The 23,847-nt window shown below is 43.2% G+C and overlaps 1 protein-coding gene and 1 long non-coding RNA gene across 2 annotated transcripts in view; one reads left to right on the top strand and one right to left on the bottom strand.

Moving 5' to 3' along the window:
• LOC145397282 (uncharacterized) overlaps positions 1–23,847 on the top strand; it is a 91,306-nt gene that overhangs the window by 31,442 nt on the left and 36,017 nt on the right. The window lies entirely within an intron of this gene.
• LOC145404477 (uncharacterized) lies at positions 15,223–16,884 on the bottom strand. The gene has a single exon (XM_080276061.1). It carries the CDS (start codon positions 16,882–16,884, stop codon positions 15,223–15,225), a length of 1,662 nt encoding a protein of 553 aa, XP_080132187.1.

Raw genomic sequence — 23,847 nt, 5'->3', positions numbered from 1 at the left:
GTAAATATGGATAGGTGGGAGTGAATATGGCCCTGAACACTTGTGATCAATCATTTAAGAGGAGGAACAGTGAAAAATCATGGCTTATGTTAAGAACTGTAAATTGTTGGTGTCTGGATGTAGAAGTCTGGATGATAGGCCACTCAGCTAGAGCACTATATAGTAAAATGATACAGTAATAAGGTACCAGGTTATGAATTAACATTAAGTTTAGGCTTCTTGCCTGTTCATCTTTGATACTTAGTCGCCATTATCCTTTTTTCATGGGTCACTGAATTCCTCAAAAATGTTTTTAATCTGCTTTGGTACCTCATATCTAAAGCACTGATCACATACCTTTAAGTTAAATAAAAAATGGAGTGCAATATATACATAAAATGCAAAGAAGTGCATGTATTCCCATCCTAAACTGGAGAATATTTTGGAAATTCAGTGCTAACATACATATTCCGACGATGTATCACTAACTGAGCTCCTCAGTTGTGAGATTCAGATTTGTGTTGTGGTATGCATTCAAAATATTTATGAGGTTATAAATCGGGGTTATGCGCAGCCATTCGTATACTGCACCACTGAATTGTTGGACTAAGTCATTGTTTATGCATGGGCAGCCCGGTATTGACATATGTACACTGAGCCAACTGTGTGATCAAATCTGTGAAATTCATAGAGGTTTATGAGCAGCTGAGATTGGTTCAGTCTATCAAAAGTTGTCTTGCAGGAATATAATAATAATTCTGGATAAACCAACCCTTTGAGTTGTACGTCTTATTAAAATGGTTTGGTAAAAGCATCTCATGTAGATCTGTATGCATATTTATCGGTATATTATCAGACTGTTTTATTCCCCGTCCCATATCCAACAGTCCAACCTGCCCTACGTTACACTGACATCCCATCCCAGTCTTCCCAGTTCTCCACAGTGCCGAACCTATGACTGACTATTCTCATCCCCCAACCTTGCTTCTGACTGACTCCTACTGTCTGCTTACTGCTTAGGTTGTAGAGAAAAAGAATAATTAACACAAACCAGTCAGTGCTGTGGAACGCTTGAGAGAAGCCAAGTCCTCTCTCATCTGCAGCCTTAATAGCCAGAATGAAGGCTTTATGCTTAGCCAGAATGAAGGCTTTATGCTTAGCCAGAATGGAGGCTTTATGCTTAGCCAGAATGGAGGCTTATGTGTGGCCAGAATCAAAGCTTTATGCCAACCAGAATGAAGGCTTATGCCAACAGAGAAACCCACCATGAGGGTACAAGTGCTGCTTGCTGGTGGAACCCAGACTGCACAACAGCAGCTTCTTCACCTTTGAGGACGACCAGAACACCGAGAAAAACGGCTGAAGAACCTCGTGTGAAGCTACGCTCTCCCCACACACGCACAAGAAAGGCAATAGTGGAAGGGATTGGAGGTAGGTTGCTTGGAACCCTGAAGTGGGTGGAGACTTCACCAGTAAGGTTGACCAGTATAATTGTTAGGTGCCCATTGAACACTTCTGTAGCCGGGGACAGGATGGGACAGGCTGTGGTGCAAAAGAAGAAAACATAGTATGCTTTCTTTTTCACCACAGCCTGTCTCACTTCTTCATTCCACCATGCTGTTCCTTGCACCCCCTTTCGTCTACTCTTCAACCTACACACAACATGCTGCACAGATTTCTTTCGTGAATATCTTGCACATACTTTCCACGTCCCCCATCAGCTCCAGATCATTTACCCAATCGTCCTCACTTCTCTCTTATTTTCTTTTTTCCATGCTCTTGCAACCGGGGTGAAATTATAGATAATATAAAGGCCTTTACAGGGATGCTGACGGGTTTTTGTTTAGGTTGGCATTATTCTTGGGATACAGCTGCATGGAAAGTATCATAATGTGTAGATTAATGAAAAATGAATAATGTTAAATAGTAAAGAAGGCAACCCAGGCAACATTAATATCAGAATGAAGAAAGTATAAATGAATGACTAAATGACTTGACATTATATTCAGCTTATTCAGTAAGAATGGGGGAAGGGGTAGGGACCCATGGGCCCTATAAAATAATGACCATTAGTTTCTGTTTTCCTCTCCACTATGCAAAGATGAAAAAGAGAAAATGAAATATGGAGGAAAAGAGAAGGAGAAAAAAAGTTCCCGTCAGGGCAGGCACCATAGAGTCTCCTTGCTCCTGATTAATCCAGGTACCTTATCTTGCAGCTGTACCCAGTTTCTTTGTGGAGAGAGGACAGGGTATGCTGGGAATATGCTTTAAATTATATGCTGTATTTTGCCGTAATCTATTCTTATAATTTAGCTTTTGTATGTTTTAATGCAATGACTGTGTTGCTGATTTCCACCTGAACAACTTAGATGCAATAAACATGCTGTTGTTGTACAGTGCTTTTATTGATAGTTGTTAGGTTACATTATAGAAATCGTTTGTCATCTGGGAGGGATGCTACTGACAACAAGCATCCTTCACCTCTACGGCCCATGAATAACCGACCCCTTGTTCCAGCGGGTCCGACATAAATTTCACTGAACGCCTTCACTTTCGTAACAAAATTAATACATTCAAGTATGCTTATGAACTGCTACTGTTACTATCTACCAGTTTATAACTGGTAGACCATGTAACTGAAAAATATGTAGTGTATATAATAAATTGAATTTTGGGGAGTTGGTGTGTTCCGACCATTCTAATCTTTTTAGGCAACGGTGAACGCCTCTATGAGCGTCGAGGGGAGTCACGCGCGGTTCCGAGTCTTGTTAATAATTCTGTTAATTTTCCTGAGGTTATGTGCATAGACTGCCGCGTGTATTAATTAGAGTCATAACTAAATGCATTTCAAATGGTGACAATCGAAGCCATGTTTTGGACGCATGAAAGTGGCAATTACTCGGTTGGCAGTGGTACAGCTCAATCTCATCGTACATTGCTGGATTGCTGTAGGCATCGTCCATCCCATGTCCCTTGATTGGGTTGCTCCATGTCCAACCACTCCCACCTTGGACTACCTGCCACTTGAGTTAGGTAAGTTTGATCAGTTATCACATTTTTCATCTGTGCCTAAGCTGTGATTAGATTGTTTTCCTGCCAGTTGTATGAATTGTTACAATTTCAGTCAAGTACGGTAAATACAGAATCATACAAATGCAGTGTTGTTTGTGAGAATTTAAGGATCATATTCGTTTTAGTCTCAAAAACGGTAGTGACAGTGTGCATTTCTGTATTCCTTGAAATGGATGTCAGTACACTGCAGATAGCGGAATTAACAGTAATCACGCTCATAAATCATAGAAATGAGGTTTGTTTACAACTGAAAGCAAAGCCTTTTTAGTCCATATAGCCTACCACTAGAACCATCATGGCTTGCCTTCCCCCCCCCCTCTCTCTACGTTTTATATATATATATATATATATATATATATATATATATATATATATATATATATATATATATTTGGCCGGAAGTCAAGTTAATCAAATAAATTTATTTTCTCGCGAAAATATAGGATTGATTTACCGTATTTTCACAAGTTCTTGCTGGAAATTTGGACAGTGATGCCGGGAAAATGTCAGCTAGGCTATTGCACGTCGGATCTTGGTTTTCCTGGGAAGAGATTAACTGAGGTTAAGGGTATAGTGGGTGAAATGCGTGGCTTTAACAGACACACATACGGTACGCCAGAATTTCCCGGAAAATACCATAGTATCCCCGACAACAGGGCGAACCAGAAACAACGGAGTTCGCCCACGAGAATGCCGACACCCCCGCTCGGACCCCACGGGGTAGCCGCCACCAGCCACCACCACTCCGGGCAACAACGACGTATGTCAGCCCGGGCCGTGCGCCCCTGTGACATTCAACCACCACGCCGCCGCCACCGTAGGCGAAAGACACTACCTTCGCCTGGCGGAATCATCGAGTTAGCTAGGGGTGGAGTCAGAAACTATACTCCAGGCAGCGCTCCTAAGGTAGAGACGATCTATGGTCGCTCTGATAGTGCTAAGGTAGAGACGATCTATGGTCGCTCTGATAGTGCTAAGGTAGAGACGATCTATGGTCGCTCCCATAAAAACACGGTAGAGACGATCTATGGTCGCTCCCATAAAAATCAGGTAGAGACGATCAATGGTCGCTCCCTGAAAGCTCAGGTAGAGACGATCAACGGTCGCTCCCTCAGCACTGCGGTAGAGACGATCAATGGTCGCTCCCCTAAAAACAAGGTAGAGACGATCAATGGTCGCTCCCCTAAAAACAAGGTAGAGACGATCTATGGTCGCTCCCATAAAAAATCAGGTAGAGACGATCAATGGTCGCTCCCTGAAAGCTCAGGTAGAGACGATCAACGGTCGCTCCCTCAGCACTCCGGTAGAGACGATCAATGGTCGCTCCCCTAAAAACAAGGTAGAGACGATCTATGGTCGCTCCCATAAAAAAATCAGGTAGAGACGATCAATGGTCGCTCCCTGAAAGCTCAGGTAGAGACGATCAACGGTCGCTCCCTCAGCACTCCGGTAGAGACGATCAATGGTCGCTCCCCTAAAAACAAGGTAGAGACGATCTATGGTCGCTCCCATAAAGCTCAGGTAGAGACGATCAATGGTCGCTCCCTCAGCACTCCGGTGGAGACGATCGATGGTCGCTCCCAGGGTATAGTGAGGAGAAAGACGTCTCCACGACCGGAGGTTGAACTCCAGGGGCCTCGCTCCGGAAATTCTCGGAGGGACCTCCCTGTTTCCCCCGGCCTCTGTTTCCTACGCGTGGCCCTTGAGAAGACCCACCTGTCGGGCCCCCGTGACAGCCGCTGCCGCAGTCCTCCCCTGACGGCGCCCCTGCTCGTGGGAGACCGCAGTCCGTCGCCTCTTCCGGCCCGCCCTAGGACACCCGGGCGAGACCTCACCACGCCCCCGCGACGCCGGGACCTGACCCAGAGGTTCCTAGACCTCTTCGGCCCCAGTCCTAAGGGCCTTACACCGGAGCCCAGTCCGGAAACCCCCGGACGTGAGAGGACGCCCTCGCGAGTCGCCCCGTGCCCTCTCGGCTCGCCCCACCCTGACGACGCCCTCAGTCCGACCGGATCACCAATGATGTGTCCGTGTTTCTCTTCATGAGGAAATACGAGTGATCCTGTAACAATCGTGAAGTAGGTTAAGTGTGACTCCTTTTCTCTTAGAATAAGTATGGTGCAGTAATTTCATGTAATCTCCATTGGGGTAAACCAGGACATAATACCCCGTTGAAGGACGAGAATGTGGGTTGAGACCTCAAGTGAAAATACGTGCGAGTGTCATCCCGAAGTTTTCTAAGGATATATCTCTAGAGCCCGAAGAAAGACTAAAATATTATTGGAGTGTTATTGGCTAAGCTCTGAGTAATATAGTGGAATAGTATTTACGAGTGTTCCGACTTTGTTACGCGTTGGGAAGCGAGAGTCTACATAACATACCAAGGAGATGTGTAATGCATAAGTTGTGCCGACAGAAACCTAGTGTCACCAAAACAACAAGGACGGCGAGTAATAACGATAGTCCCCTGCTCCGCACGCTATTCCTGAAAACTCTCTCCATTCCTCACTCCCGCTCTTAAAGTCAAAATAAGAACCAGAGTTGATTGTCAAAGAATCTTCGCCAACAGAAAACACCTAAACTCCCTTGCTAATATCGGGCATCCTTAAATATTACCATAACTTCCTCCTCGCCGTTTTAAGTCACTCTCCGTGTCTCCCCTACCTCCTCCAGGTGGATCACAACCCCCCCCCTCTCCCCTCACGCGCTCCGCGCGCACGGGTATTTAATGCACTCCTAGTACTAAGATTTGTTGTATTGTCATTAGTATCTAGAAAGCTAGTATCCTGCGAGATACACAATATTTTAGATAAGGTTTTTGTATTGCTCTATATTGTGATGTAATGTCTACTGAAGTGTCCTGTGTCTGACTGAAGTAATACACGTGTATGGTATTGCCGAAGGTTTTTATGTCCTACCTCTCTTCATTATAGCTCCGGTCTCGAAAGAGGACCCCGCTCCGCGTTGAGTTGAATTGGGACGAGAAGTCGAGCCAAATTCAACCCAGCATTACAGTGGGGTTGATAGTTCCTTTGCAAAATGATCTAGACTGAATGATATACGATATATATATGTAAAGCTGAATATTTCGATTTAATGGGCGGATTTGGGAGCAGCCTATCAGTGTGTGTAAGCAAACAAACTCGTTTTACTTTGACGGCCTAAAATCGTCATTTCTGAATCTTGAATAGGCCTACTGTATTGTGGCAAGATATCAACACTAGAATCATGATGGAAGTCACGAGTGTGTATTGACTTTCTGCAATTGAGCTACGTGAAAAATGCTGCAAAAAAATCGAAAATCCCATGGAATTGTCACCAAAAGATCAAGTACGTCGTGACTAACAAGCAGGAAACAGAGTGGTCAGATATGGAGAAAAAGTAAAGTGCCACAGTGATCAGTATTGGGACCTATCTTATTTACACTTTACATATATGTGTGCAATGGCATAACATCGCGTATACTCAGGTTTGCATAATGGCACGAAAATAGTTGGGAGGGCAGCAATACATGAAGGCACAAGTGCTTCGCAACAAAACTTGAACAAAATTTACCTGTGGTCACACGATTGGACCATATTGTCTCCGCCAACGAAGTTGGAGGAGGTTATGCATTCACCCATGTTTTTTTCTGTTTATCTACACGATATCACCAAAAGTTCTCAATAAATTTCAATGAAATTTTGTGGAAGGATGGGCCATGGGCCAAGAAAGAATTGATTAAATTTTGAGGTGGTTCCGGATCCGAAGTATCCCGCATAATATCCCCAAAAGTTCTTAGTGAATTTCAATGAAATTTTGTGGAAGGGTGAGCCATGCTACAAGAAAGAAGTTATTAAATTTGGGGGCGGATCCGGATCCGGATTCGGATGCTGTTTATCCCGCACAATACCGGTATCTCCAAAAGTTCTCAATGAATTTCATTAAAAAAAAAAAAAAAAAAATGTGGAAGAATGGGCCATGGGTCAAGGAACAATTGATTACGGTAAATTTTGGAGCTGATCCGGATCCTATGTATTCCACACAATATCTCCACGGATCCAGATCCGGATCCTTTATAACGGCAATGGCATTCGCGGAAGTATGCGCTCTTTGAGTGCTTTTTAATATAAATAAAAGTGCAGATGTTTTCATTTGGGATCATCATCGTCATCATCATCATCAGCCATTACAAGTTCACTGCTGAACAAAGGCCTCCCCCAACCTTCTCCACGAATTCCTTGAATGAGCCGATCCTGCCACGTTTTCCCTGCAAATTTCTCTATCTCATCTCTCCGCCTCTTGTCTGGTTCTTGGCTGAGGAGGGCCAGTGAATTTATATATTTTTCTTGCAGTGTGGAAATTTTTAGATGTTGATAGCCTAGTGTAGTTTTTTTTTCTTTTCTTCATCCATAACAGTAGATATGATTAATTATTCTTATGATTTAGTTATGTGATCAAAGCCATCGTCGTTGAAGAGTGCGGTTAGACATTAGTGTTTATGATATATAGGATCTGTTATTACTAAGCTATGGCGTGATATCATTTTTGAAGCTTCAGTACTGAAGGATGTCGATCTAATGTGCACCAGCGTGTCATTCATAAGTTTTACACACACACACACACACACACACACACACACTTTTATCATGCTGCGGAAGTTTATTATTTATGTAAAAAAGCAAGTAATGCGAGCTAGAGTACGGTAGTCCAGCATCTCCTGTCTCATCGCATACTGTCCATTTCTGGGTAGCACTTGCCGCCTCGCTGCTGTTGTGGGATTTATATGTTTATTTATTCTTAATGATCATTAACCCTTTTAATACTCTCTCTCTCTCTCTCTCTCTCTCTCTCTCTCTCTCTCTGAATAACTTATGGTCGGCTACTGTGGCATCAATGGAAAGTTTGAGGGTCGTGTTGTGAAATTAGGTGTACCGGTAGTAGTTTTGTAGGTTTAGGAGCCTTCTTAGATCTGCTTGAGGTAACTATGTCTTGTCTCTATGTGTAGTCTGTCTGTTAATCTGTCTCAGCTATCTATTCCTGTCTGTCTGTATATATCTATCTATTTATCTCTGTCCATTTATCCAGGTATCTGTCTTTCTTTGTTTCTGTTTCTTTGTCAGTAAATATCTATTTGTTAATCTTTCTCTGTTTCATTGTCTGTCCACATTTATCTTTTTGTCTATACGTATGTACGGTATATTTATATATCTTTGAAGTGTTCGTACTAATTTTCTTGTATGATAAGAATGACCTGACAGTACCTAGATTAAGACACGAAAGGAAGGATGTTAAACAAACCCGGATCTTATCATTCACATTTATTTTTGTATAAACTAACACTTGTAGAGCCTACTAGTAAGAATAATATTTTTTCTTTCCTCATAAAATTGTATCTATGCTGTACATTTTATTTACTCCGTTATAATCTCATCGTAGCACCATGCGATCACCCCTTGACTAGCTGAACCTCGGTCACATCGCCGAGGTAACGAAATAGTAACCCCTGGAATCCGCAGACGTCGTTTTCTAGCGCTGTTTTCTACTGCTGGTGGGATAGAAGGATTCGCGTTACCTCTTCCTTTAGCGATTTATTGTGCATCATACACCTTGGCTTTGCTCTCATGTAGTTTTTATAGTTTTAATATCGACGTCGTTTGCGTAAATAATATACGAGTGGTTACTAGTTATTTGCAGAATAAGTCGCTAAGTGAGAGATGTTGCGAAGTCTCCTATACCACTTGGAATATGGCCCATAATTTATTCTTGCCACTACCGGCACCAAATGATTTATTCGACTTGGGTGAGATTTTTCGAGTGGGGAGTTAGCCTTCATTAACCCCTTCATTCCCAGACGGTTTTACTGTGAATATAATCGTCTGGTAGCAAGAACACGTCATCGTATTGAATGGGTCAATAGCCTTTTCTTTTAACCCTTTGACTGTTAGGCTTCTCTCAGCTGTAGAAAAAAAAAAAAATAGTCTCCGTAACAGTGAAAGGGTTAACCACTTCACTGCGATGACTTCATGATTTATTCTTGCTACCTCCGGACAGTGCCGTTCATTTTATACATGCTCCTGAAGCAGGGATGGTTGAAGGCTCTAACCCCTCCAGCATGAAAAATCTATCTTTTGAATAAAATAATAATTAGCAGATATAATGAAAAGACTAAAATAAGCTGTATAGAACCAACTGGAGATAGTAATAAAATAATAATAATAATAATAATAATCATACAAGACGTCCTTAGGATGAAGGGGTAAATGAGTCGTAAAAAATAAAAACACGTCAGTATACCCAAGGAGAGAAACTGTCATAGAAAATGAGACCTCTAGTGCAGACCTCGTAGCCTACTGTCTTTAACGTCTGGGTAGGAATGGGATTTTTATAAGCATTATAAATTTAACTCCTTCACTACAATGACGTTCTATAATATTCTGTTGCTATCCCCGGACGATTTTAGTTGAGAGACTTTTTAAGGTGGAAGGTTCATTCTAACCCATTCATTTCGGGAAGTCTCCTGGGCTGAATGAAATCGTCTGGAGATAGCAGGAGTGGCAAAATGTGTCACCGTATTGAATGGTTTATCCTGTTCAGTCCGATGGCATATTTTTCCACTTTTAGTCTTGCTGTTTCTAGGCGATTTTTATTTCGCTTGAAGAGACATTTCGAGAAGCAGTGTGTATATATATATATATATATATATATATATATATATATATATATATATATATATATATATATATATATATATATATATATATATAAGCTTCATAATTATATGGAGAGGTGAGACAGCCTTCATATACTCATTTCCTACAAGAGGTCTGTCCACTGCTGCATAAAATCGTCTGGAGGCAGCAAGAGTGAAGTGATAAAAAGACATCGTGGTGGTGGTGAAGTGTTTAACAGTATACCCTAGCGCCCCCCCCCCCCACAGGACTCATGCATAACAGTATAAGCCAAACCCCTTTACTTGCCGTTATATTTGTGTAACGAATTACTCGGTTTATAAGGCTAATATGGGCGTTGCATAATGTTTTGGTCAGTTCGTAGTGGATGGACACGAGTGAAAATTTATTGGGGAGATTTTGGCCAAGTAATTCTAAGGAGATTTAAACACTGAGCAGTTTAGATTAATCCCCCCACATACTAGGGACATGGACCCCTTCAGTACGGTCGCTTCCCCGTCGTAACTTAGATGTTTTAACAGGAAGAATTTGGCATGAGAAGATTTTGCACTCCTTTCCCAGGCCCTGTAGAAAGCAGTTACAGCCAACTGTAACTATCGTGTCGTAACTTAAAGATTTGTAAATGAAGTTAGAATAGGACAAAGAGGAGGATTCTTCAGCGTCCTGCGTATCAAAACTTGAGTTACGACAGAAAACTGACCGTAAGTGGGTTTGTGTGTCCCGATCCTGGCTTTATTGTTTGAACCACCTCCAAGAGATTTTATTCAGCTGAGGAGAGAGATCTGATTTTGGAAGTGCTACTGACACAATCCTTTAACCCCTCGTGGCTGGATAAAATCGTCCAGTGGTAGCAAGAAAAAATGTAGGCTATAATCCTGTAGAATAGGTGTAGCAGCAACACTAAATTCAGGACGATTTTTCAGAACAGTGTGACAAGGACGGATTAACAAAAAAAAAATGAGTCGGACAGAACACTTAGGATGCAAAACAGTACAGTACGCAACAGAACACCACATATTAACAGTATACATCGAAACGGGACACATCAGGCTAACGGTACATACCTAAACATCACACAGTACATATCGAGACACAGAAACAGTACATACCGAAACATCACACAGTACATATCGAGACACAGTAACAGTACATACCGACACAGTACTTATTGAGACAGTAACAGTAACAGTACATACCGAAGTACAGTAACAGAACATACCAAGGACTTGCACATGCTCAGTAAACACAACACGTAGGTCATCAGTAACAGTAAGAAAGTAGTAATAATAAATGAATGCTAATAAAGAGAACCAGAGTAAATGAAGGCCAGAGGAGGTCAGAGAGGTCCCCTAATAATAATAATAATAATAATAATAATAGTAATAATGTTTTTCAATTAATAAGGACAGCTAGAAACTCCAGTATGACTTGTGGCATGGGAGGCTCCGTAGCACATCTTCCATAGCGATTTATTTTCCATGGTACACCTTGACATTCACTTGTATTTATTTTAAATATTGACATCGCTTACATCAATATCAAACGGGAGGAAAGAAAGAGGGGAGAGAAAAAGAGGTGTAAAGTGTAGGAGAGAAAAAGAAGAGGTAGAAAAAAAAGGTGTAATGTGTTGAATGAATCGCTAAAGAAGAGGTGTTGCGAACCCTCCAAAGCCACTTACAATATGACCCTTGATGACATTATTAATTTGCTGGAGTCTTTTGTTTTTATAGCCAAGATAAAGACGGTTCAAAGCCTGAAATTTAAAGACAGTGTTTAGGCGTTGTTTTGGAACAGGTCTCGTACGTGTTTCTCAACCCCATCAGTACGAGGACACCTTCATTTATTTTTGCTACCGACGGATACACAACGCTGTTTTCTAGGTGACATAGGACGCTTCGTAGCACCTTTGTCTTGGCGATTTATTTTGCTTGCTACATCCTAATATTCGCTTTTGCGCTGTATGTATGTTTAGGCATAGTTTACATCCATGCCAAAGAAGAGGATATTGAGGTGTAATGTGCAGAATAAATCGCTGAGTAAATGGTGTTATGAAGTCTCCAACCGTACATAGAAGAAAACCCTTATATTCAGGGCCTCTCGGAAAGAAGGGGTTACTGAAAGCAAATTTAACCCCTCCACTCGAGTCGTCCAAACTGAATAAAATCGTCCGATGGTTGCAAGAAGAGAAAATGTGATAAGTCACTGTACAGAAGCGATTTAGTTTGGCTGATCAGTACTACCACCTCGAATCATAATATGCTTGTGTAATGACTCAGCATAGTGTTCGTAGGCGTTGACATTACTAAGCTTTTATAATCACTTCGTTTGGACTGACTTAGTGTGCATAACCCCATGAGTAAGATGGTGTCAACTTTAGTCTACATACCGCCAAACGAACTATTTTTTTCTACCGTCAGACGATTTCATTCAGTGCAGTGGAGACCTTTCGTGGTGGAGAGATTAGAAATATCTAATGAGCCTTTAGTGCCGGTCCGAAATCTTAAACCTATCCTATTTCCGCCAGACGATTGTATTCAGCTTACTGTGAGACGTCTTGCACAGTGAGGGGGTTAAGGAGCGGGAGAAAATGTGATATAGGACAGTAAAAGGGAAGACTTCGTAGTTTTTCTTTTTTCTTTTGCTAAGCGTGACACTACTAGGCCATGTGTGGAGGCAAGGGCAGGAGGGGAGGGAGACGGGAAAAATTTCTCACTAGATTCCCGCTTCAAAGTCCGTGTTCTGGTGAACCTATAGGAGACCCCGTGACCCAGGCCATCCCCAGCTTCCTTTTTATTTCTGTATGTTATGACACTTTGATATTCTCCTGCTGTCATATATGCAGACTATGTTGGTGTTGTAGAAAAATACACGTGACATCTAAGAGAGTACCAGGTTGTAGGACGCGAAGTAAATTGCTGACATCCAAGTGAATATCAAGTTGAAAGACGCGAAATAAGCTGCTGAGGAAGAGGTGGTATAGGAGGCCTCCCAAACCCAGGAGAACACGGTACCCCAAGCTACACTCAGATCAAAGGCACATTTGAGCAGTTATATTCTCAACTTAAGGCACATTTATGGTAGCCTAAGGTACACGTGACCTAATATACGCTTGACATAAAATACACTGAGTTTTTGTCAATCGTGACCTAAGATACACTCGATTTTAGTCATACTGGACGTAAGACATATTCGGGTAAACATACTTGATTTAATATATATTCTGTTCGTTATACTCGAAATAAGATATACTCCTTTTTAAGCCATTCTCGACCTAAGACACTTTCGGCCCAAGTCTCACTGGAACCGAAAGAGACGTTGACTCGAAACCTCACTTCCCCTTCCTTTATCCTTGCCCTCCATCATGGCTGCACTTAATTTAACTCTGTAAATCTACTGAAGGTCGCAGGTAGAGGTTCGCAAGAGGAACGTTATTTCGCTTATATATACGTATATATGTATCTATATATATTTTCTCTTTTTCACCGTAAAAGTGGCAGGACTAATATTCAGTATAATGTTGTACTCATACGCTGATGGGGTTTGTACGTGGAAGTGGTCGTTACATGGAAGACTTTCGGCTGTATTCCTACGTCTAATACGATGAAGTCTTTGTCTTACAACCACCAGTCGATTTTGCACACCTTACGAGACTTCTTGCATTGGAGAAGTTATATATAGCTTTCAATGACCCGTTTACAACGAGATCTTCCTTAAGCAGTATCGCCTGGTGGTAAAAGACGCCATCGTTGTGAAGGGATTAAAACAGGGAGTGAAGGTGTATGCAGGCCGCCGATTTCTGTCAGTGTTCATTTTGAGAGTAAAGCGTAGTTGCTCAAATTTTCAACATCGCGTCTGAATGCACTTTTCAGTTTGTCATGAAAGTTAACCCTATTTAATGCTCACAACTGTTCCATAAGCGATAACGGTATTGGTTAAGCCCATGTAACTTTATCGCTTCTGAGGTGTATGAGTCCAAGGCTGGGCAAACATGGTCATTTGAGAGCAGATGACCAGTATGCTCTCTTTGGTGGCATTGCAAGATCAAAAAGCCTCCAGTCACCTTGTTTGATATTGAACCTTTGCGCAGGGTAAGGCGTCACTCCGACTGGAGCATTTTGACACACTAGCTGCTTACACTAATGACGGTTAGAAAACACGGGGTTGCATACATCTCCAATAGCTGCTTTAAGAATACAGAGTTTTGACTACCCAGGTGCTTAGTTTTCAACCTACGGTACATACATTTCATGTATGTTTCACGTGTCACCTCCACTTGAAACAGTCTCTTATAAAATTATATAAATATTTTTATATATATTATATCATTCGCTATCTTCACCTAGCATATAGAGTAATTATCATCACCGGATTTACATTACAGTACGGTACTGACATTGAGTTGAAAGTGTGGCGTAGAGGCGCTGCCAGTGCTAGTTTGGCCAGTTCCACCATTTTTGCTCTGCAGCTACCAAATTTGCAGAGTACAGGCCACTTATTTGTCGTATTTTTAGCGACTGTTTAATTTTGTGTCATGTTCAGGTTGACCCAAAAGAGCGGTGTTGGCCAGCGTATCACAGCAGTGTCTCTGGGGCCACAGTTCCCTTGAGGCCACATTCCCAGTGCCTTAGCAAGCACCATAGCACCTTTTGCTTTTCAGTCAGTCATATTACCCTGTCATATTCTCTGTGTTTTTTTTTTGCATGTCTGCAGTGGCGTAGCCAGGTCTCCACAACTGGGGGACCAAGCCCAGAACTGGGGATTGGGAGCATTGCTACAAAATGTGCACACATTAGATAAACAGAAATTCAAGTGGAGGAAGGCTCTGACTGGTGGTTATGCAACTCTCTGCATAGCTATCTACAGGATGTAGGTTGCATGAATTAATTTAGGATGAGGGATATGGTATGTCTAATTCGTACTATCGCCAAACTATTTTAATAATTTAGGAGTTGGTGCCAATCCTCATGTTAAGTGGTGGAGTGCCAAATGGAAAAAAAAAAAGTAAAACTGTAAGAAAGATGAGGCGCTAAGTGGTCTTGTTAAGGGCCCAAGAACACGGCCTGTTGTGGTATGGTAGTGTGGCCGCAGGATTCTTTATGGTCCATGCGTTTGCGGCCTTGTGAGGTGAGGGAGGCGGATCACAACCACTGAGGTGAGCAGCCCCTTTGACCGGCACCAGGCGGCCTCACCACCCGCCCCTAGCCGGCAGGACGAGCCTTTGGTAACGTAGGTGAGGAAGGACACAGGAGGGGAGGGGAGAGGAGGGAAAGGGGCAGGGCAATATGTATTAGTTTTCCTGTCGTGATTAAGATTTCTCTTTGAAGCAAGAGACATGGGGAGTAACAGATACTCCTGTTTTTTATTGCCGGAAGTGACATGGGTAGAGTATGAACTTCTCCTTTTCTTGTCCTTCTTACATGAATAGATCTAACGACAGGGAACTGATTGTAAATCTGTGAATTTATGCCCAGGATGGGTGGGATGGGGGTTGAGTTGACCACTACGCTGAAAGGACAGCCAAGGAAGGTTTGTTTAGAGGGTCTGTCGCCTCCACCTCCATGGGGGATATGCTGGCTGAAGGCTGAATGGTCACTTCGCAGGATATCTTTCTCTCCTTGTCACCCAACTCCTCCTCCTCCTCTTCCTCGTCTTCCTCCTCCACGTCAATGTACTCGTCCTCCTCATCCTCCTCTTCAGGCTGACTGAGGTCAGTCACTGGAGGATTGGAGTCGGGTCCGTCCTTATTGGAAGGTTGAGGGACGGTGGACTGAATGCGGTCCCTGGCACAGTATCGCTTGGGGCTGCCGTCAAGGATGGTGGGACCATCAGCGTCGTGTTTCTTCATGTGCCGGTCCAGGTTGGTCTGTTGGCCGAAGGCTCGCTCACACAGGCGGCACTTGTACGGCTTCTCTTTGTTGTGGATGTTGCGCACGTGGCGCTGCAGATTTGATGAAATGCTGAACGACCGCTCACAGAACTTGCACTTGTATGGCTGTTCACCCGTGTGGGTGCGCAGGTGCCTAGTAAGGTTGGCAGATCGTGGGAACACCTTTCCACAAAACTTGCAAGAGTATCTTTCTCTGGGTTTGACGCTGGATAGTCCTGGTACCGCAGGTGGTGCTCCCACGTCTCCACCGGGTTTGCGGCACTCTACAACCTGGTAGAGCGCCGGGTGGCCCTGGGGACCTGGTGGAGGGCCACGGTACCCCGCCACCATTTGGGGCGGGCCTGCGGGGCCGCTCAGGTGATGGTAGGCGCCGTGCGGGATGGGCATTACGGGGTATGGTGAGCGGACAGGTGGGCCAGGAGGCAGAGGCGGGTGTACCTCACTTGTGTACACAGGCAAGGGCCGGTGGTGGAGGGGTTGGGGGTAGGCCATGGTTGGGTGTCGCGGACCTACTGGACTGCTTGCTGACACCATTTTAATTGGGTGATCACTCTCTGCTGAAGAGCAAGGCAGGTCTAGGGCACGTGGGGACCTGAAGCTGATTGGGGCAGTATATTTGGGTGAGGGGCCCCGGGGCAGGGGCGGGGGGGACCTGCGCTCCACAATGTTCATGTTCTCATCCTCCACAGGCGCCCGTTTCTTGATAGTGAGATCTAGGGGCTGCTCGCTCTCGGACAGGTCAAGAGGTCGAGAGGCAGGTGACATGCGTGGCTCCCGGTTGTGAGTGGAGAGATCAAAAGGCATGTCAGAGGCTGGGAGGGGGGCATCTGAGGGCCAGGGTGGTGGATGCGTGTCAGGCAAGTCAGGAGCGGGGTAGGGTCGCGCCTCTGGGCACACCGCTGCCTGTTTAGGTGACCCGAGGGACCCGTGTACCCCTAGTGGCCGGAAAGCAGGCGGCAGTGGGCGAGGGGGCAGCCCTGGGGCCTCATATTGGCTGAGGGCTGGGTGTGGTGAGCGGGAGCGGGGCATGCCTGGGGGTGAGGGTTGTGTAAGGGCAGCCACCAGGTGCGTCCTGGGGGGAACCCCAAGGTAGCGGGGGCCTGGCGCTACAGGACGGCTGGGGTAGCTGCCTGCCACCTGGGAACTGTGTGTCACCGCCATCTGGTAGTGGGCGTAGCCAGGCGACGGCGTGAAGGGGCGTGGGGCGGTGGGGCCTGGGCGAGTGGGTGAAGCGGCAGGCATGGCGCAGGCTGGGGCGGCCCTCGGCACCAACATCAGGGCGTTGGAGCACAGCTCGTGGCCTGCAGGAAAAACACAAAACGTTAGTATTGTTCAGTCCTTTATTTGTTACACCATAATACAGAAAATCCGCGTATATGTTAGCTTTTTCGATGTTCCTTTTTATAATATAAATCGACAGGAAATTAGAGGAAGAGTTTATGTTAATATTCCATTGCGACCTATAAAGTTGATTTGCCAGTATCCCCCTACTTACGTAGCCAGTTATATGGAAAAGTTACCTTAGAATATATCACACACATGTAACGAGGACGTGTTGTATAGTTTAATCTAGAAATTAATAAAACTCTCATGTAACTCAATTGTCACTCTGTAAGACGTCAGTGTGAAATTAATTCCTCTCACTAATGAATTTTCACACAACCTACGTATTCATACATCCAAGTCCATTTATAAGTTCAGTTTTATTCGGTCTGTAAACATTCGTCTTGATACGTCTTTGTCCATTCACATCATTAAACACCCAACAACTTGCAGCGTACATCCAGGACACAACTATCGTCACAGTTCCGTCTAACGAAATTTTACACCTGGCGTCTGGCGAAGTACAGTGAAAACTCTGTCTCTACCAGTGCGTGTTTCAAATGGCCCGATTTTTCCGCAATATATTCGTCAAACTTTGGGAAGTTAGTTGCGTCTTAGATTGTGCTGATCATCATTTTCATTTTGTTTCCCACTAATTAATTTACGGATACATTATAGTCCACACACACACACACACACACACACACACACACACACACACACACACACACACACACACACACACACACACACACACACACACACACACACACACACACACACACACACACACACACACACAAAGTCTCACACTGTCAGCATCATCCGCAATTAATCCTCACACACGCTCCTATCACTAACCCCCCTCCACACACACACACAGTCCTCACCTCACACACCGCCCCTCACGCAAACCTCACACTCAATCCTCACCTCACACACCCGCCCCTCACGCAAACCTCACCTCACGCTGCCAGAACCACGCGCTCTCGACCCCACCTCATTTTTTCCCTCCCGATATCAGCAGTTTCGTGACCTGACATCCCATTCACAGCTGGTCGCGAGGTCAGCCCCAGAGGTCATCCACGAGTCGCTTAGCCTTTGTCTGACCTAGAGAGAGAGGGACCCTGCAGTGGTGGCGTAAGGTACTGGTCACCTCCGCCATTTTGGTTACCTGTTGCACCTGGCTTCATGGCTCCTGTTCTTTTAAATTTAGGAGGCTGTGTAGTAGCTCTTAGCGGTTTGCTTAGCCTAGGACGTTAATATTATCGTTCAGGTCTTTTATATCCCGTGCTCTCTCCAGCTTTATGGGCCGTCTAGCGCTCTTCCATAGCGGTTTATTTAGCCTAACTTTTATTAGTATTCTTTTCAGCGTCTGTTTTATCTTTTTTTTCTGTACAGTTTGAATCAGTACTCTTTCACAGACGAGAATATTAACCAGCCACATGGGGAAAGAAACTGGCAAGAAAGGTGTTATACTCCTTTTACTCTCACTAGGACTAAAATTACCATATATCCGTTTTGAAAGCCGAGTGGTAACACTAGATCAGCATCAGAATGTAGTGATAGTCGCGAATAGTATGTACAGTCGTGGTATTGTCCTTATCTGCCATTGAGTGACGTGACATAAGCTGCAAAAAGAATGAAAATCTGGGCCGAGTTGAGGTGAAAAGAATATAGCGTTACGTGAATTAAGTTCCAAAAGGCCAAAAATCTGGGCCAAGTTAAGGCGAAAGGAGTATGGAAGTAAACTGTGATAGAGGCTAGGTTAGGTTAAGTTAGATTAGTGGAGAGAAAAAGAAAAACGAACAAAATGGAAGGGTGATCATCCTGGGAAAATCAAACTTAGCTTGTAGTGCAAAAATGGTATACAGAACGGAAACCTGCATCCCGGACCGCGGCTGTCTCGTAAACGGGCCAGGAATTGCGTTAAATAATCCGGGAGGTGAATTAAAGTCATTCATTTTCACCATAAAAACGTCGGGGTGAGGTTCCGGGTGGGGTGAGGAGGGGGGAGGGTGTGTGCTTCGATGGGACTTTTCTTCCTTTTTTGGTGAATTTTCTGTCTTTCGCTTTTTGGGGATGGGGTTTTGGTGGTTGCATACTGGGACGAATTTTTGGGGGGGCGTTTGTCTCGTTGTTTGTGTTTATTTATTTATGTTGAGTGGATAGGGTGTATTTCTGTTTCGTTTACTTATTTTATTGAAGGAATAGTGTGCATTTCAATGTGACCTTCCAGTTTTGTTTTTTAAAGGAGGGGGGAGAGGCTGGGAGCAAAGGGTTGGCTGGTAGAGGGTGAGTTTTTGGGTAAGCTGTGTATGTAACAATGGTTTAGTGTTGGTGGTATAACAGGTAGATAGAAGGCAACAGAAGGAATAGCAAGGTAGATAAATATTAAAGGATAGATGGGTAGATTGAGTGATGAACAACCATATTTGTTAGGGAGTTAATAAAGAGGTGGTGGAATATACACACCGTACCCCGATATACATAATACATGGGTACATACAGTACAGAACTATACCCATACATGCAGATGTTCATTGACAAGATGCAACAGTTCTAGTACGAAGAGGGTCCAGGTTGGGGTGAAAGTGTCACATATTCTCAGTAATAACACTTCCATAGGTAGGTTTAATTGATAGGTATAACTCATAGGTATAATTCATAGGAAGGTATAATTCCATAGGTACGTTTAAGTAATAGGTGTTGCTCTTAGATGTAATTCATAGGTAGGGACGAGGTCATTTGTGATCTCAGAGATAAGGGACTGAATAGGGAGGCTGCCAGAGATCGAGCAGCATGAAGAGCCGCCATTAGGTGACCCAGGCCGACGCAAGCAAGCATGTTGGAGTCTTTATAAACGAAACGAACCGAACGTATAATTCCATAGGTAGACAAAGTTCATAGGTAAAGCTCATAGGTATAATTCATAGGTAGGTATATTTCCATAGGTAGGTATAATTCATAGGTGGGGATCCTAGGTATAATTCACAAGTAGGTATAATTCGTAGGTATAACTCTGGAATAATTCATTGGTAGGTATATTTCCATAGGTAGGTATAATTCAGATGTGTGGCTTATAGGTATAGTTCACAGGTAGGTATTATTCATAGGTATAATTCATGGGTAGATATATTTCAACAAGTCGGTAAAATTTCTCGATCTGAATAACTCAAGATACTGTTAAGTCAAGGCATGCAAACACACACACGTTTTCCCCTAACACGTGCACATTGACAGAGGGCAGGTGAGGCGCACACTGGCTAGTACACACCCCACCCTCCCCAACACTTTCAGTACGGTAGGTTAACACGACTCACACAAACAGGCACGTGCTCTTCCCCCCTCTTCACCCTCTTTCACACAAGGGCAAGTGTACCCCCCCCTCTCTCTCTCTCTCTCTCTCTCCAATAAATAAATAACTCCTACACACAGCGAGGAGGCATGTGCGTATCGTAGTCCCTCTCTGTCACACACACACACACACACACACACACACACACACACACACACACACACACACACACACACACACACACACACACACACACACACACACACAGAGCGAGGTCTGACACATCACGTCTCTCCCTTGTTGGAGCACAGTGTATGATCTCAAGCACATTGTAGTGGTGGTGGGCCCTGTTCACCACCACCACCACCACCTCCTCCTCCTCCTCCTCCTCCTCCTTCTCCTCGCTACAACTCGCCCGCCTCCCTCAGGCTGTGTCGATTTATGTGTGCATTGTCCCTTGTCCTGTCACTCTACTCTCCTTTCCTTCCGCGTTCTCTTGTATTGGCACAGTCTTTTTGCATTCTTACAGTTCTCTCTCTCTCTCTCTCTCTCTCTCTCTCTCTCTCTCTCTCTCTCTTTCTCTCTCTCTCTCTCTCTCTCTCTCTCTCACCGATTTCTACATCGCTTTTAACCATTCACTCACCTTATAACCTTATCGTTTTCTCCCATTACTCTTTTCCTCCTTATCAATTATTTAACTCACTTATCACATTTTTTTCCCTTTTCCATATTTATCACGTTTCCTTTCTGTTGTTTTTGATCTTCCTTCTTGAGTTCATCACACTCATTTTTGTTCTTTGGTGTTCATCCATTTACTGATTCTCTCAATTCTCTTCGTATTCTGTTTTCAATGCTGCTTTTTTATGTCCGTCCTTCCAGTCCCTTTCTAACACATTCACCTGCAATTGTTTTCTAAACTTATTAATATTATTGTTTGATTAGCTTTGTCACTTCTCTGTCTGTCTGTCTGCCTCTCTCTCTCTCTCTCTCTCTCTCTCTCTCTCTCTCTCACACACACACACACACACACACACTGACCTAAATGTCTAGAGGTGAAATGGGGTGTGTTATTCCCGTAGAGTTTACTGCCATTTCCTCAATTTTTAACCCCCTTAATATTCAGATGTCTTTTTCCCCCCCCCCTCCCGTCAGACGATTTTATTTAACTTGGAATAAACCTGTCGAAAGTCTCTTCTAAGATGAGTAAAATCTTTTGAAGGTAGAAAGAAAATAAGACACATTGTTGTAGTGAAGTTGTTAAGGAAGAGAGAGTGACAAGCAAAGAAGAGCAGATGGAGATAGTTGATATTGATGATGATGATATGGAAAAAAAATAATGGATGACAGTGAGAGGAGGAGGAAGTAGCCACAGAGAAACGGAAGAGGATGAAGAGGAAGAACTGTGGGAAGAGTAGATGAAGCGGGAGGAGGAGGAGAACGAGAGGGGAGAATAAAGTAATAAGAAGGAGAAAAAGGAGATGAAGAGTTAGTAAAGCAGGAAGAAGGAAGGCACAGGAAATGGACCCCCCCAAAAAAAAAAAAATAAAAAAATAACGACAAAACAGACCAGTATGAATGAAAGAGAATCCAATAAAAATCTAATGATAATAAAAAGTGGAATGCGGAAATGAAAGTAAGTAGGAAATCAAACTACAGAACCCTGAGAAAGAGATAAAGAAATTAGTTTTAAAACGTATGTATCGACAGCAGAAAAAAAAAAAAAAGAATGAACCGGCAATACTCAGAGAGAGAGAGAGAGAGAGAGAGAGAGAGAGAGAGAGAGAGAGAGATTGTGACTGTCAGGTAATCGGGCCACTGAAAGAGAAAATGGGAATTGGAGAAAAGAAAACGGTCGGGTGGACGGGTTGGCGTCAAAAGCGAGAATGTAAACAGAAGCATTAATATTCGCGGCCCGTACAGCTTCGTAAACAAGGAGGGGAGGGGGGGGGAGAGCTATTGAAGATGCGTACTTTCACCCAATCAGAGAGAAACATGCGTTAAAGCCATTCAGTGCGGTGACATCTCTTTGTAGATTATTATTGCCGCTACTAGATGATATTTTACGCTTTATGAGAGCCCCCCCGGTGGTGAAGGAGTTAATGAAGGCTGGATCCAACCTCACCAGTTCGAAAGCTTTTTATATTTAATTCGTGGTAGCTAATATCAGACGGCTTTTTTTTTTTTTTTTTTAAGTTTAGGAAAGCACCCCAGGCTCGAAAGCTTATATATTTAATTATTGGTAATATCAGACGGTTTTCTTCAGTTTAGGAAAGCTCCCCAGTAGTGAAGGTGTTACTGAAAGCTGTAATTAAATCACACAAGTTCGCAAAGCTTCTTCTACAGTGAATCAAATCTGGACCTGTATTCTTGAAATTAAAGAAGCTCCCTAACATCTCTTCCATAGCGATTTATTTTTTTTTGGCTAATTTACCTTTGTACGTTATTTATGCAGAATGTGGCGATATTGGAATGATTTATGTGATATAGACGTGGACAGTAAGTTGCAAGACATATAATTCACTTTGGAAAAGGTGTTTGGGAACTTCCTCTACTGACGAGAACGTGGATCGTGGAGTTAGAAAGAATAAATAATGAATGATAAAGAATAGTTGGGAGGCTCTTCGATCTGGAGATGTTTTCAGCCCTCATTAACCCATTTAACATTTAGTGCTTCATCCCAAATTGAATAAAAATGATCTGGAAATGACTAAAACAATAGAATAAAATCACCTGGAAATAAACAATAGAATAAGAATCACCTGGAAATAGAATAAACAACAGAATAAAATCACCTGAAAATAAACAACAGAATAAAAATCACCTGGAAATAGAATGAACAACAGAATAAAATCACCTGAAAATAAAATAAACAGTAGAATAACATCACCTGGAAAAAGAGTAAATAATAGAGTAAACAATAGAATATAATCATCAGGAAATACGAGTAGAATAAACAGTGGAATAAAATAATCTGGAATTAAACTGCCGGTAATCAGGACATCACCGTATTGAAGGGATTGAAATGGAATCTAATCGTCCGCTATTGTCTTGATGGAAATGAAGAATACATGCATAATCGTGATGAAGGATATAAATAGCCAAGAGAATGGTGTATGTTAATAGTTAGAATTATGGGGTGAATGCTGCCTGATGTGCTTTAGGAATATGTGTGAAAAGGACGAAAAAAGAAGTAAAAGGGTGATGATGATGATGATGATGATGATGATGAAGAGGAAAAAGACGAAGAAGAAGAAATGACAAAGAAGGGGTGATGATGATGATGATGTTGAGGAGGAGGAGGAGGAGGAGGAAGCTAAGGGGGAAGAGGGAGAGGAAGGAGAAAATGAGAGAAGAGGAAGGTTGAGGAGACTTTTAGGAACGGTCTTGAAACGTTTGAAAGCTTGGTGGTGAAAGTGAAGAAAATTTCAGCGTTGATGATATTTTTTTATTGCATTGGAAACTGTTGATGCCGGCCTGGGAAAGTATGATGGGAAAAGTGTGTGAACTTCCTCGTTTTGATTGATTTTTTGATGTGCTGTTTTTAAATATAGAAGTTACAGAATAGATGTAATATTCAGAAGCTGTCAAATCTCTCTCTCTCTAGCCAGACGCCTTAA

Source organism: Coenobita brevimanus, chromosome 1 (genome assembly GCF_032717465.1).
Source record: "Coenobita brevimanus isolate Jiangsu-jjx chromosome 1, ASM3271746v2, whole genome shotgun sequence".
Lineage (NCBI taxonomy): Eukaryota > Metazoa > Arthropoda > Malacostraca > Decapoda > Coenobitidae > Coenobita > Coenobita brevimanus.
This window is presented reverse-complemented; position numbering and strand designations above follow the sequence as displayed.